Source organism: Trematomus bernacchii, unplaced genomic scaffold (assembly GCF_902827165.1).
Source record: "Trematomus bernacchii unplaced genomic scaffold, fTreBer1.1, whole genome shotgun sequence".
Taxonomy (NCBI): Eukaryota; Metazoa; Chordata; class Actinopteri; order Perciformes; family Nototheniidae; genus Trematomus; species Trematomus bernacchii.
In genome coordinates this window covers 7231655-7245308 of record NW_022987821.1, presented here as the reverse complement: position 1 = coordinate 7245308, position 13654 = coordinate 7231655, and the positions used below count along the sequence as shown (strand labels likewise).

Genomic DNA, 13654 nt, shown 5'->3' with positions numbered 1-13654 from the left:
AATGTCTTGTTTTTCACCGAGAACAGCTGGGTAAAGAGAGCACGACAGCTTCTTGTTTTTACCATGTGAAAAAGGGATATCTTAGCACTTGTTCGGAACAAAAAGTAAACCCAAGCACGAAGACAGAGGCTAATTTATGCTCCTGCCAGTCATTGGAGATAATTGCGCCACCATGGCATAATAGCAGCCGAGGCCCAGTCATTTTCCCCCTCCGGCTCTATCTCAGGTACTTCGAGGGCTTTCCATCAGCTCCTGATTTTTCAAGAGAGACCTCTCAGACAGGAATGACAATGGACTTTCAATGGCTTATAATTATGCCACTTTCCTGTACAATTTCCTGGGCATCATTTGCATTAAGACCCATAAGTGTCCCATATGCTGCTGCTCTGCAAAGGCCTTTTTGATCAACCCCAGCACTGTGACATTTCCTGCGATGTCTCCAAACCCCTCGTTGTCCAACAGTTATCCGAGACTGTTAATTAGATGGATCAAGTCCAGAGTGTGTGGCGACACGTGTGTGGTTTTTGTGACTGAGGTTCACAGAGTGTGCTGAGAGGCACCTTGGATTCATGGCATGAAAACCTGTGTCCTTTTTTTTTTCAAGGTTATTCAACACTGCGTCCTGGTTGTTTTTAGGGGAAAAAAATCATCCTAAAAGCAGAGAAAGGATGCTGGATGTTTGTGTAGCTGCTGGTCTGATTGGCTGGCATTAAACGGCCAAAGGTAATACTGCCATCTAGTGTCCATAAGGTGCTAAACAGCTGGTAATCAGAGCATCATGATATGGAAAAGGGCTGCATTTAGAAACCTGTAATTCTGTGACAAACGGCTGAAAATACTCTCTTCCCAAACTGAAAACATCTCTCCTTGTTATGCATCCTTGATGGAAAAGGAAACAGAGAATGTGTCATGATTTTAAAGTTAATTATGTACTTTAACTCGCTGCCGTATCCGCTGAAACAACAGTATTTGTGTCTTGGACCTTTCCATTTGCACGTCTAAATATACGTTCCTGTCTTTTGATTTGTAATTAGAGCTTGGCTGCTGTTCTCCTTTCAGATGGCTCTTAATTCTGGGATTTGTTGCTCACAAAAGCCCCGTGCATATCTCTTCCCCTCTGCGGATTTTGCGAGCAGTAGGCGTCTCTTATTCAGCTCGAGAGGTTGCTGAAAATAAATCATCACCCTCCCACCAGTGTGTGAGAATGTCCAGATGGTTGAATTTTCACTGACGTTCTCCCGCTGAATTTCCCCATTGTATTCCACGCTAAAATTAGAAGGTAATACTTGGTGAAAACGCTGCGTTTGCTCTGAGGGTGCTAGTTAATTATCAGGAACGGGATTTATGTTCCACCCACGAATGAACCACCAATGCTGCATTGTGTGAGAGAGTATAGAACGATGAACCTTGAAAAGCCGCTTGAGGTTCGGTGGAGGGACCGAACGGCAGGTTTCACTGGCAAACATCTTCGCCGCGTGTTTGTTCATTTAGCAAGAACAAAAGAAGAAAGTGCCCTCGAGGTACTTTCGCTAATAAAAGAAAGGGATTACGTAATTGCTGCAATTATCTAGACACAAAGGAAGCTGGGATGCAGTGGTGGAAGTAGAACAACTAGACTGTTAAAATACTCTGTTGCAAGTAAGACCTGTACCTGCATATCTCACCTGTAACTATATGTAAATTTGTGTTTACTCGTTGATTTCAGAGGAGAGAGAAGTACTCAGATCTTGTACTTGAGTAGAAGTACTCAGATCTTGTAGTAAAAGTAGAAGGACTCAGATCTTGTACTTGAGTAGAAGTAGAAGTACTCAGATCTTGTAGTAAAAGTAGAAGTACTCAGATCTTGTACTTGAGTAGAAGTAGAAGTACTCAGATCTTGTAGTAAAAGTAGAAGTACTCAGATCTTGTACTTGAGTAAAAGTAGAAGTACTCAGATCTGGTACTTGAGTAAAAGTAGAAGTACTCAGATCTTGTACTTGAGTAGAAGTAGAAGGACTCAGATCTGGTACTTAGTAAAAGTAGAAGTACTCAGATCTTGTACTTGATTAAAAGTAGAAGTACTCAGATCTTGTACTTGATTAAAAGTAGAAGTACTCAGATCTTGTACTTGAGTAGAAGTAGAAGTACTCAGATCTGGTACTTAGTAAAAGTAGAAGTACTCAGATCTTGTACTTGAGTAAAAGTAGAAGTACTCAGAAATTGTTCTTGAGTAAAAGTAGAAGTAGTCAGATCTTGTACTTGAGTAAAAGTAAAAGTACCAGAGTGTAGGAATACTCTGTTACAGTAAAAGTCCTGCATTCAAAATGTTCCTCAAGTGAAAGTAGAAAAGTATTCTCATCAAAATATAGTGAAAGTAGCGACAGTAAAAGTAGTGATTGTGCAGATTGGTCCATTTCAGAATAATATATATGATATGTTTTATAATGATTGATCATGAAAGTGTTCTCAAAGCTGGTAAAGGTGCAGCTAGTTTGAATGACTTTGTATACTGCAGGGTAGCTTGTGGATTTACTCCAGGTGGAACTAAAGTCTGATTTAACACTTGATTAGATTTCACATCATTCATCCACATCTGTGAAGAAACTAAAGGTCAAAGTACACTATTAACCTCTTAATTGTAGTGGGGTAGAAGTACAAGTACCTCAAAATTGTAGAGTACTTAGTTACTTCACACCACTGGTTAATATATATTGTGTATTACCTAACATTCAGACTCTGAGAAGATGTCAAATAAATATATTAGAGTAGATATATAAAGTAGCATAAAATGAAAATACTAAAGTAAAGTAACCTCGAAGTTTTCTTACACACATTTCTAGACACATTATACGACTGCTTAGATGTAAAAACCCAAACTAAATTAAGTATTCTGCTCATGCCAAAGCCCAATGTATGCCTCATTACTTCCATTAGCGTTAGGGACACAGCAGCACCGCCTCCATTCACACTCTATTAGAGCTCCAATATGGCTGTTTTAAACATGGCCTGCACTGAAAGCTGGACATTTAATGTAATCATCATTGTTCAGTTAGTATCCTAAACAATTACTCGACTATATGTAAGCATAGAGGCGGCAGGGATTGACCATTGTGTGTTCAGTTTTGAGGAGAATTTTCTGTGGCGGCGTTTGACAAGTGATTGTTTTATCTTAAAACGCAGCGAGGGCTTACATTCAACAGGGAATACATCCAATGTTATGAGGCTGGGATTAAACCATCTGCATGATTTGGCACTTCTTTTCATTTCTGCATGCTACATGAGCTTTCCAGGCCAAAATTAAGGGCTTAAGGTTTTCATTTTTTGCACTGAGGAATGCGTTTTTTTAAGGGGAAACTCGAGTGGAGTACTTCATGAGATCTGACAGGCATGCAAATAGATAGCTTTTTGAGGGAATAACATATAAATAAAACCCCCCAGGGATGAGGGATATCTTCTTGTAGATATTATATGAAGGATCATACTGTACCAGGGACTTGTTTGGCATGTTTATGTCGGTTAATTGTCTCATCGCTGTGTTAAAAGCAGAATAATATTATGTAAGAAATGTCAGTTTGCTTGGACAAAAAACTAACAAACTCAAGTTCCCATGTCATGGCCATTTCTACTGATCATATTTCCATTGTTGAGGTCTACTAGAATACATTTAAATTGTGCAATGTTCCAAACTCACATTGGTTCCTCATACAGCATCTCTGTATAGTATGTGTATTCACTCTCTGTCCTACACGGCTTGTTGGAGCTCCTGCCCCCCCCCCTCCCTGTGAGCCCAGTGTGCTCTGATTGGTCGGGACGTTGCGAGGCTCGTTGCTGCTGCGAGGAGCGGACAGGTTTCCGGGTCGGCGATACAGCGAGAACAAGCGAAACTCATCCTGAGCACACAAACACTCACAGCCGAAGTAAAAACAATAAGTGTGGCTTGATATTGAGTAAGAAAAAGGTTTATAACGCTGTGAGAATGGGTCTGCGGAGAGCATTTCTCCACCATCCCAACTCGTCTATTACCAACCAGGGAGCTCTATGCAAGTCAATGGGGACTCCCTGTTAGTTAGCATCCTGGTGTGTGAGGGGCTCCAAGGATTGGTCCATTTGGGCCAATCCGGTCATTTGTTGTTGATCTGGGTGTTCACACGTCACAGAACCCAGGAAGCAAACAATGGAAAATGAGAAATGTCCAACGAGGCGTTCTGGGGCAGCATAGACAGGTCTTTTCTGTGTTAGAGTTTTACTCGCTACAGGGTGTACTTTGAGGGTTTGTGACTCTGCAGACCGTTTACATGCAGAAGCTTCATAACACACAAGGGGACGGGTGATAACCAGAAAAGCATGACATGGGACCTTTAAGTAGCTTTTTGGCGCTTTACACGACTCCCTCTGCACATGGTATGCATTGGAAAAAGCTCAGTTGTCATCTCAGGTTTTATTTATTTTTTAACATTATCCATAGTGATCTTACAGACGAAGACAACAGGTTGTAGTTTAAAGCCCTGGGAAAATCTAGTATGTAGACATCGAGTGTTTTCTTAAAGTCTGAAAACAGGTCAGCAACAATGTTGACGCTTTTAATAAGAATACAAATACAATTAGGTAATTGGTTCCAGCTTCTCAAATGTAGATGTTTTTATTTATCTCAGTCTTGTAGCATGGTATACTGAATATCTAAGGTTTTTTAAGACATTTTACAGCTTTATTTGGGATAAATAAAGTATATTTTATCTTAATCCATGAATTTAGTATAATCTGTGGGTCATTAGATAATTCAATTAACCGTCATTTGCAGCCCTATAACTTTAAACCGAGAAGAAATATATAAAAGCAATAAAAAACAAATCCTCCCATTGTCTACAGGCGGCGTGTGGCGCAGTGGGTTGTGCGTGTAGTAGGGCTGTGCGATTATGGCAAAAATCCTAATCACGATTATTTTGGTCAATAATTGATATCACGATTATTAAAAACGATTATTCATTTACTTTGAAAACATCCATTTATTGAAACAAAAATGTGAACAGTATGTTTTTAAGAGTTGATTACCCTGAACTTTAAGTATAATTCAACTGAAAAACAAAAAAAATAAATAAAAAAAAAAAATAATAATTACATTTTTTTTTTTTTTAATAAAAATAATAATCGTTTTATTTCGATTACGTTGTTTTCGTAATCGTTGCAAGCCAAAATCGTAATCGAGATTAAAATACGATTAATTGCACAGCCCTAGCGTGTAGGTGTTCGGATCAGGGGGTTCAAACCCCACTGCAGTCAGCATGTCGTTGTGTCCCTGAGACACTTCGCTCCGTGGGGGGGGGGGTTGTCCACAGTATTGAGTATGTAAGTCGCTTTGGATAAAAGTGTCTAACAAGTATCATGTGATGTCTACAAAGTGTTTTGGTGTTTGCATCATCACATTAAATGTGTGCCCTCCCCAAACAAACCCAATCAACAAAATGAATCCATGTTTTTGACACAGAAGTCACTTTTACACCTTTATTTGGGCTCCCAATACACAAATCGAGGATATGTTCATCAATACAGAGTCTGCTGCTTTAGATCCCATGATACACTGAATGAGGAAGGTCTGGACTGATGCGATAACTACAGTCCTATTTACACATTCTTATTTTAGAGATTTTCTGGTAGTTAATAACATTTATCATACTGTATAGCGTAGGGCTGCTCAATTAATCGTATTTTAATCGCAATTACGTAAACTAAATAAAACTATTTTTTCTTTTTCAGTTGAATTTTACTTAAAGTTCAGGGTAATCAACTGTTAAAAAAGAAATTCTCCAATAAATTGATGTTTTCAAAGTAAATGGATAATCGTGATATCAATAATTGACCCAAATAATCGCGATTATGATTTTTGCCATAATCAAGCAGCCCTAGTATAGCGATTGACAAGGTACAATCACATGGCCCTTTTTGTAATTTTTAGCCTATATATCTTAAATGCACTTTCACAGCAGATGTAACGTAAACTTCATTAAGTTCAGGTGCGGCCTTAGGAGTCCCGATAAACAGCAAATAGACATGTTAGTTTTTCGTTTTTTTTTTGTTGAGCTATTGATGCACTCTTTGAAAAGTAAGCAGACCATGTTTTCCCTAAAGACAGACACACGAGGTGCTGCCGTCGTCGTCGTCAGCAAACGGACGAGGTGATACATCTCCACAGATACAGGTAACAAACCCAAACAGAGGAAGATTCGTTCTTATATCAAAAAAGTTCAAGACCTGAGATTTTCAGTGGAACAAAATGTCTTCAACGTACGGGGGAAAAAAACAAAGAAAAAGGACCGTTTGTAAACTGTCACGGTGGCTGCGAACACTAGCTTCCCTTTTGTGACTTAAAAACATGCACGATAAAAATCATAATGTCAAAGAATGTTTAAAATCTCATTATTTCAGCCGTAATTCTTTAAAACTTTTTTTTTTGTTGCAAGCTAGTAGTACACAGCTCTATGCATATGATTTTTTTTCTGACAGAGAATCATCAGTGTGTAGACACGACTGAGGGCGATGCAGATAACTTAAGACAAATAAATTCTTTCTATTAAACATGGTAATACCTTATTCTAGACAACACTGCGGACTCTCCGAGGGTTACAAGTTCATTCCTTGGGCACTTAGTAAAGAGTCCAGCATGTCGAAAAGTGTCTTTGTAGTCGGTGTGTTGGCCGTTTGTGGTCAGCATGCCGTTGGTGCCGTCGTGGCCGTGATGCTCCATCATCCTCTGGCCTCCTTCTGACGAGAAATGGGCCGAACCTGCTTTGGAGCTCCGGCTCTTGGACGAATGGTGGTGGTGGTTTCCTGCTTCAGAGTGAGGTCTTTTTCGGGAAGAGGAGGAGGCCCCGTCAGGAGCTCTTATCGATAACGAGGCGCTGTCTATTGTCCCCCGGGCGTTCCCACTGAGGGCGTAAGGATGCGAGTGGCCGTGTTTCGAGTGGCGGTGATGCTCTTTGTGCTTGTCTTTACCGCCTGGCTCCGAGCCGCCGTGACGCTCCGACGAAACTTTGATTCTCATCTTGAGCTCTTCACCCGTTGCCGAGCCGTTTTCCGCTAAAGAGTGAGGCAGCCGAGCCTTTTTCGAGCTGCTCTTCTCTCTCCTGCCGTCGCCCGACTGCCCCGCCTGCTGGGAGCGTTTCTTGTGGTGGTGCGAGGAGGTTTGGGGAGGTATGTACATGTCTGTGTTCGACTCGTCCTTTACGCCGTTCTGCGAGGTCACGTCCGTCGCCGCGTGTTTCTCTCGGTACTTTTCCAGAGTCAACACTTTCTGCGGCCGTGAAAAAGTGGCAGCGTTTGCATTGAGCGGCTGCTGTTTGCTGCTGGAGCCGCCGGCAGCTTTGTGTTCGTGTTTCACCAGCGTGAAGTCCGGCTCGGGGAAGTTGTCGTATCCGCAGCTCTTTGACTCGTCGCTCAGCGGCTGGTAGGAAGCGTAGGAGGCTGCGATGTTGTTGAGGGACGGCATATCTGAAGAGTCTGAGGAAGTAGAGGGGAAGAAGGAGTTGCTGACTCCGGGAAGGCCATCTAAGGACGTCCCCTGGTACACACTGTCCACAGAAGAGCCATCCGACTTTGGCTTCTTAGCTGCTTGAATAGCCTGTTAAAAAAACAAAGAATTCAACATGAGATATTGAAGGTAAATCCTCCAAACCGTCAAATGGCATTAAGTTAAGTATTAATGACGCACCCTCCAGTTTCGTATCCTCTTCAGTTTGCTGGGCGTCTTTTCAAGGATCTGAAGAAACTCGTGTGTGAGCTCTGAAAAAGAAAAAATAAGACGAACATGTCAGTGATCTCTCCTTGATGCAACAAATGATAACACACCTTTGGGGCCTCATTCGTAGTGTGTATATTAAAATGCTACACAGCTTCTTAGTCTTTTTGGTATTTCTACTGATTCAGTTTGAAGTATCCGGTACTTCTGCACAGCTAAATAAGCCTGCACTGACACGATTATATTACAATAATACACGCAGCTCTTACCGTCCAGCAGCTGTAGCGTGACGCTGCGATCCACGTACTCCCACCAGTGTTTGCTGTCTGTGGACACGGGGATCTCCCAGTTGGACCACTTGCAGGCCAGGTGGATGCAGACGCAGGCGACCACAGTGGGTCTGTACTGCAGGCAGAAGGTGGTGAGGTGCAAACTGCAGAGGAGACAAAGACACAAGAGAGAGACATACGACCGTCAGCTGCAGGTATTTCACACACTTCATACACTCAAATAGAAGTTTAAAGCATACTGGCCATCTTATGTTCACGTCTCATACACACACCCTTACCTTATAGTACTGGAATGTAAGATATTTTATTTTTGCTAAAATATGTTCCTAAATGTAAGTATAAGACATCATATTTTGAAACTGTGTATAAATTGTGTTTTAAAAACAGTGTTTCTCAATCTCTTAATGAGCAACTATTACATGAAATCTCTAATTACATCAATGGGACTTCACAACAACACACACCAAGACTGAGAAACACTGACGTTGGAAGCCAAAGACATTTAAGTTTTCTACGGTTAATTTTCTCTGCACCCTGAATCCCAAACTAGACTGCAAACCGGCTCGTATGTACTGAAGCAAAACCAGTGACAAAGGAAGTTATTTCTTGTTCTTATTACCAACAAGACTGCATCCTCCTAAGCAAAAGTGCACTCTTAGCAGAAATGACATGTAATTATAGCATGTAAAATAGTGTTATAACTCAAAAGTTAAGAATTATGTTCAATGGTTTTCTATTATTGCATAGCTTATATCTCAACTTGCATGACTTGTTATAAAGAATAACTAGATACATGTCAATAGTTTGCACGTCGTAGATCTCGTTTACTTTGAAGCAATTTGGCTTTGTATAATTGGGCATAATTCCATTGTCGTTAATAATACACAATATAATGTCCCCCAATTATCAACCCCGATAACTATCATGCATCCCTTACTTTAATACTGTCATTATCAACAATTTGGGGTTATTACAATCACTGCCACACTTCACTATGTGTGCATGAACTCAGATTAAAGCATTCTTTCTACCCTCATCTGTGGGGGGAAACGCAGTGCAGTAAACCCCTCGTTAGTCACCAAAATATCCAAATATTTCTGCCTCTTCAAAAGACAACAACCCTACGTTACACATGCACTGCACACCTATGTTAGATCTGGTCATACAAACCGCACAGTTTGCAGTATAGTTTGGTGTTAGCTCTTTTAGGGTAGGGTAAAAAAATGTGCACAAAAAATTAATAAAGAACTGTAAAACTATACTTACCAAAGCACTCAATAAGTTTAAGAATCTTTAGTGGCAATCTATATTCAGGCTACCATTTGAGAGTTCTCTTTTAGACATATGCACTCCGTACCAAACAACCTTGAGAGGTAGACAGCACCACTACACTCCACATTGTGCATTCAACCCCTATGTGCCAACACGGAGCCCTTGTACAATACACCGCACACAGCAGCCCGGACAGGTACTTCCCCACATTGGGGTTTCCCGAAATCCAGGCGCAAAAAGGGCGTTGGACACAGGAAGGGGGGCCCTGCAGGACAGGAAGCTATAGTGTGCCATTACAGTGCAATAATGGGAACAGGATAATAACCTGTTGGTAGCCATGAAATAGGAAGTCTGTGCCAAATCCTTGCTTGCTGTAAGACAAGAAGAAAGTGTGTTTTTAGACAATGAGACGATACTTTGAGATAGCATTTTTAAATTAGCATTCATTTAACCGAGCTCAGAAAAAGTGGCACTAAGTCACTGTACATGTTGAGGTATTTTAAACAGGGATAAATATGAGAAGTTTTACCTCGCACTAGCTGGGAACACCTCACAACATCAGTGTGTGGATGATCAACTGTTATTTCAAAACCTGCAATAAATAAAATATGTTTAATGAGGAGGATCAGCCACTGGTGTAAGCAACACGTCAGCAGAAATGTGGTGTAGATTTGCTTAAAAAAAAGCAACTAAAAGAATATTTCATGTTGAATATAAGCTAGCACTCACCCAGGGTTTGCAGCACTATTGTTTCCAGTGCTACAAGCTCTTGTGTCTGTTGCTGGAATGCCTAAAAAAAGACCAATCAATGCACAATTTTAAATCTGTTTACCACCACATTTATACTGATGATTCAACCTGATATCAGCATTCCTATACAAATGAAAGCACTGCAGGCGGTAACACTGTAAAGCACATGTGTCAAACTCAAGGCCCGGGGGCCAAATCAGGCCCTTGGTGGATTTAATTTCGGCCCTCAGGATCATTTCTAATTACTATTAGATCTGGCCCGCCGGTATATTGCACCTTCACTCAATCCTGAGGGTCTCCTCAGCTCAGAGCCTGACCCCAAACATTGATGAACTTGCACCCGAGATGAGATGCCAAGTATCTGGCTTGAACTAGCATCACAGAGCAGCACACTGAGTTTACATGGATGTTTCCTTCTGCACTTTCTCTCTCACGACAACAGGGCATGTTTGGTTTTTCTTTGAGGGAAATAGTTTTTTTGAAGCTGTTGTTGGCCTGTGGAAAAATGTAATCATAAGAAATGAAGCTGCAGATAGAGCCATAAGAAATGAATGCAACTGATTATTTAATATTGTTTTTTTAGGCAATCATTTAAGCTTTGTTAGTTCCAGGTTTAATATGTGCAATAAGTTCATTTCAATACGTTCTGCAATAAACATTGAACCAGTCCGGCCCTCGACTAGCACCCATTTTTTTATTTTGGCCCACTGTGTATTTGAGTTTGACACCCCTGCTGTAAAGGCTCGAGGAAGGGTGCTTAAAGAGGGATATTTAATACTGATTATTATATAAAACAAAGAAACGCAGCAACGTGAAGCTTTAAAATGACATAATCTATACAGATAATTATGTTGTTACTGCTCTACTGAAGCTTCACAAAAACACTTTACGAGTTACTAACAATTGCATGAATGTTTACTCCATGGTTTACTTACGTTGCTCTTAGGGTCTAGGGCAGGCTCTTGAGGGTTAATGTAGGCATGGGCTATTTTAATGACATGCTCCAGCTTTCTGGGCTGTTCCTCAACTTTAGCTGCCAGGAACAGCGTAGTCTGAGAGATAACCTAAACAGAAGAAGAAAAAAAACCCTCAGTCAGTTTTCATAGGCGGCACCAGCTGTAATTATAGCATCAGCAAACACTGCAGTCGTACTTACATTTCTATGGAATTTGCTGAAGGAGTGAATCATATAAAATCTGTGCATATATACTATAGCAGTGTTGATAATCAATTGGGAGCTGGGTGTGCAGTTAAGGAATGACACATGGATGATATACAGTAAGTGGTAATTGATTGTAAAAGCATAGAAAAACGTGCATCCTGCAAAACCACATAATCAAATAAGGGATACCAGTATTAGTAATCATGCAATATCACTTATGTGCAATATATATCACTTTATAATTATTATGTGTACTGCCTGTTAGTTAAGACTATTCAACTTCTGTAACTCAATCTGTAATAACGGTGCAATATATGCTATTATGTTCACTATCAGACTACTTCTACATGCTAATTTTAATTTTAAATACTGTTACCTACTGGTGTCCACCTGGATTGCTAGTTTTGTAAATTGTGTTAGGTCTATAACAGCTTTTTTCTATATAAATTGTTGTTTTCTTACTTACTTGAAATCCTCTTTACCTGTGTGTATGTATGCATCATATACACCAAAACAAATTCCTTGTATATGTAAAGCTACGTGGCATTAAAGCTGATTCTGATTACAGATATCATAAGACACAAAGCTAACAATGGACTGCAGTAAGAAGAGACACAACAATAGCTAAGCTAACTAGCAGGCAGGCCTTCACGTTTCCTGCAGGCTGAATATAAACACATTGCAATCCGATGTAAACAACTCTTTAGAAATCTGTAAGTAAAAGATTTTCCGTCTGTTTTGATTGTCTAAAAAACGACTTTTAACACGTGTTGCGGTTTGGGTGTTTCTTGAAGCTAATGCTAACAGGAGCTAACACCAGTGGGCCGGTTAGCCTGGAGGTTTTTTTTTTGTTGGAAGGATACACGTTGAGTCTCTGGCCGATATCTTGGATTAAATTGGCCGCTTGTTGCCGGTAAGAGAGCTCCCGGTCGCCCTCGATTCCGGTGCGTCGGGACGGCGTGTTGTCCAGCTGCTCCCGGGAGAAGATCCATTTGGTGGAGGGTCCCCGGTGCACCGCCATTACGCTCCCGCAGCCAAGACGGTGCTAGCATCGGGAGGGAGTGAGGGGGCACCGGAAGGACGAGATGGGTTTTACCGGTGGACTGCTTTCTGCACAGCGCACCCAGGATGCTGGTGGTGCAAAGAGCATCGAGTGTTTGTATTCAAGAACAACAGAAATCAGAACCAAAAACCTTAAAACAGCAGTAAAGTGCACAGTGATGTTTAGTATTTAATGCATCTGACATTATGTCCACTAACAGCAGTATAAGGCAGTACAGATATTACAAACAGCAGTGTAGAACATTAAAACCAGGTGAGATCTGGTGTATAATGCAGAATAAAAATTGTGGACAGTTTTAGTCATTTTCACTATAGCAATATGGGCTGAAATATCTAGTTTAGCCACTAGAGTTCACTAGTGTACTTCCCCTTAGAAATAAGAGTTTATTCTAATCATATTGCATTCTTATCTTATTATTAACAGTGCATGTTTATTGTTGGCACAACGTCTCTATAATTGCAGATTGCTTGTTGACATATATTGCAAATATTTGAACAATATAATTAAGACTATCCAGCCCAAAGTTGTGCTTTTTATGCATTACAGTATGTTGTTAGATAAGGCTTCCTAATCAATTGAAGTCTAAAAACGTCTTTATTATCCTAATTTAAATCATCATATTTGACCTATGCAAGCATGTACAATGTGTTGCCACATGGTGGAGCATCTTCTGCTCTGCATTGCTCTCTTTCTGCCACTAAAGGGAAGCAGAGAACACAAATCAAGTACGTTTAAAAACCCTCTGCACCAAGTGATCTAACAAAACAAGGAACCTGTTAGGTTTACATAGGCAAACTGTATAAGCAGTCTAAATTAACTACATGCAACCAATAGTCTGTCATTAAATAAATAGATCTAAGTAAATGCATGGGGGGAAAGTCATTTTTACGCAGAGAAAACAAACTTCTGCTTATAAATTAGTCATTCATCTTAGAAACCCTTTATGATGAACACATTAATGCATCCACATCAATGCAGGACTGTTGTGTGATGATGATGAAAACTCCTCTTCACCCTCTGGGGTCAACAGGTAATTAGAGTCCAGGTGTTGGTATTTCACGACATCTCGAATTTACCCAGAAGGGACGCTTTGGAATTGTTGTGAATATTTTTCTATGGCGTTTCCAAACAGAGAGCATCAGGTTTGTCAGCACAACGCCTTCAAGATAAACAGATAGACAAGGACCGTAATAAAACAAGGCATAATTGAATGTAAACACATCGTATTAGCTATAAACCTGTCTTAACCTGTGTATTTCAGCCCACCAATACAAATAATGGCTATTGAATAAAATGACTTACAAGTTAAAGTTATGCATTTAAAATGTGCAGTATCAGCCTAAATTAAATGGAGTACACTTACGCATGCACTGTTGTTGTAATGTAATGAAAAAGGAGGTGGATACTTT

The 13654-nt window shown here is 40.4% G+C and overlaps 1 protein-coding gene across 3 annotated transcripts; it reads right to left on the bottom strand.

Moving 5' to 3' along the window:
* Positions 1–5443: 5443 nt before the first annotated feature.
* Positions 5444–12265, bottom strand: LOC117499063 (cyclin-T2-like). 3 transcript variants are annotated; one of them, XM_034151336.1, is made up of 9 exons: positions 12046–12265; positions 11177–11258; positions 10956–11084; positions 10000–10060; positions 9800–9862; positions 9265–9641; positions 7978–8141; positions 7682–7752; positions 7558–7591 (listed from the first exon to the last, which is right to left on the bottom strand). In XM_034151336.1, exons 1-6 carry the CDS (start codon positions 12201–12203, stop codon positions 9412–9414), a joined length of 723 nt encoding a protein of 240 aa, XP_034007227.1. In that variant the 5' UTR covers positions 12204–12265; the 3' UTR covers positions 7558–7591; positions 7682–7752; positions 7978–8141; positions 9265–9411. The 3 variants fall into 3 exon arrangements, with proteins under 3 accessions (XP_034007225.1, XP_034007227.1, XP_034007226.1); XM_034151335.1 differs by lacking the exon at positions 7558–7591 and having other exon boundaries at positions 7678–7752; positions 7978–9641; XM_034151334.1 differs by lacking the exons at positions 9800–9862; positions 10000–10060; positions 10956–11084; positions 11177–11258; positions 12046–12265 and having other exon boundaries at positions 5444–7591; positions 7978–9396.
* Positions 12266–13654: the final 1389 nt, after the last annotated feature.

Coding starts and splice junctions, on each gene's coding strand:
- LOC117499063 (XM_034151334.1), bottom strand. CDS start 7,459: ATGCCGTCCCTCAACAACATCGCAGCCTCCTACGCTTCCTACCAGCCG.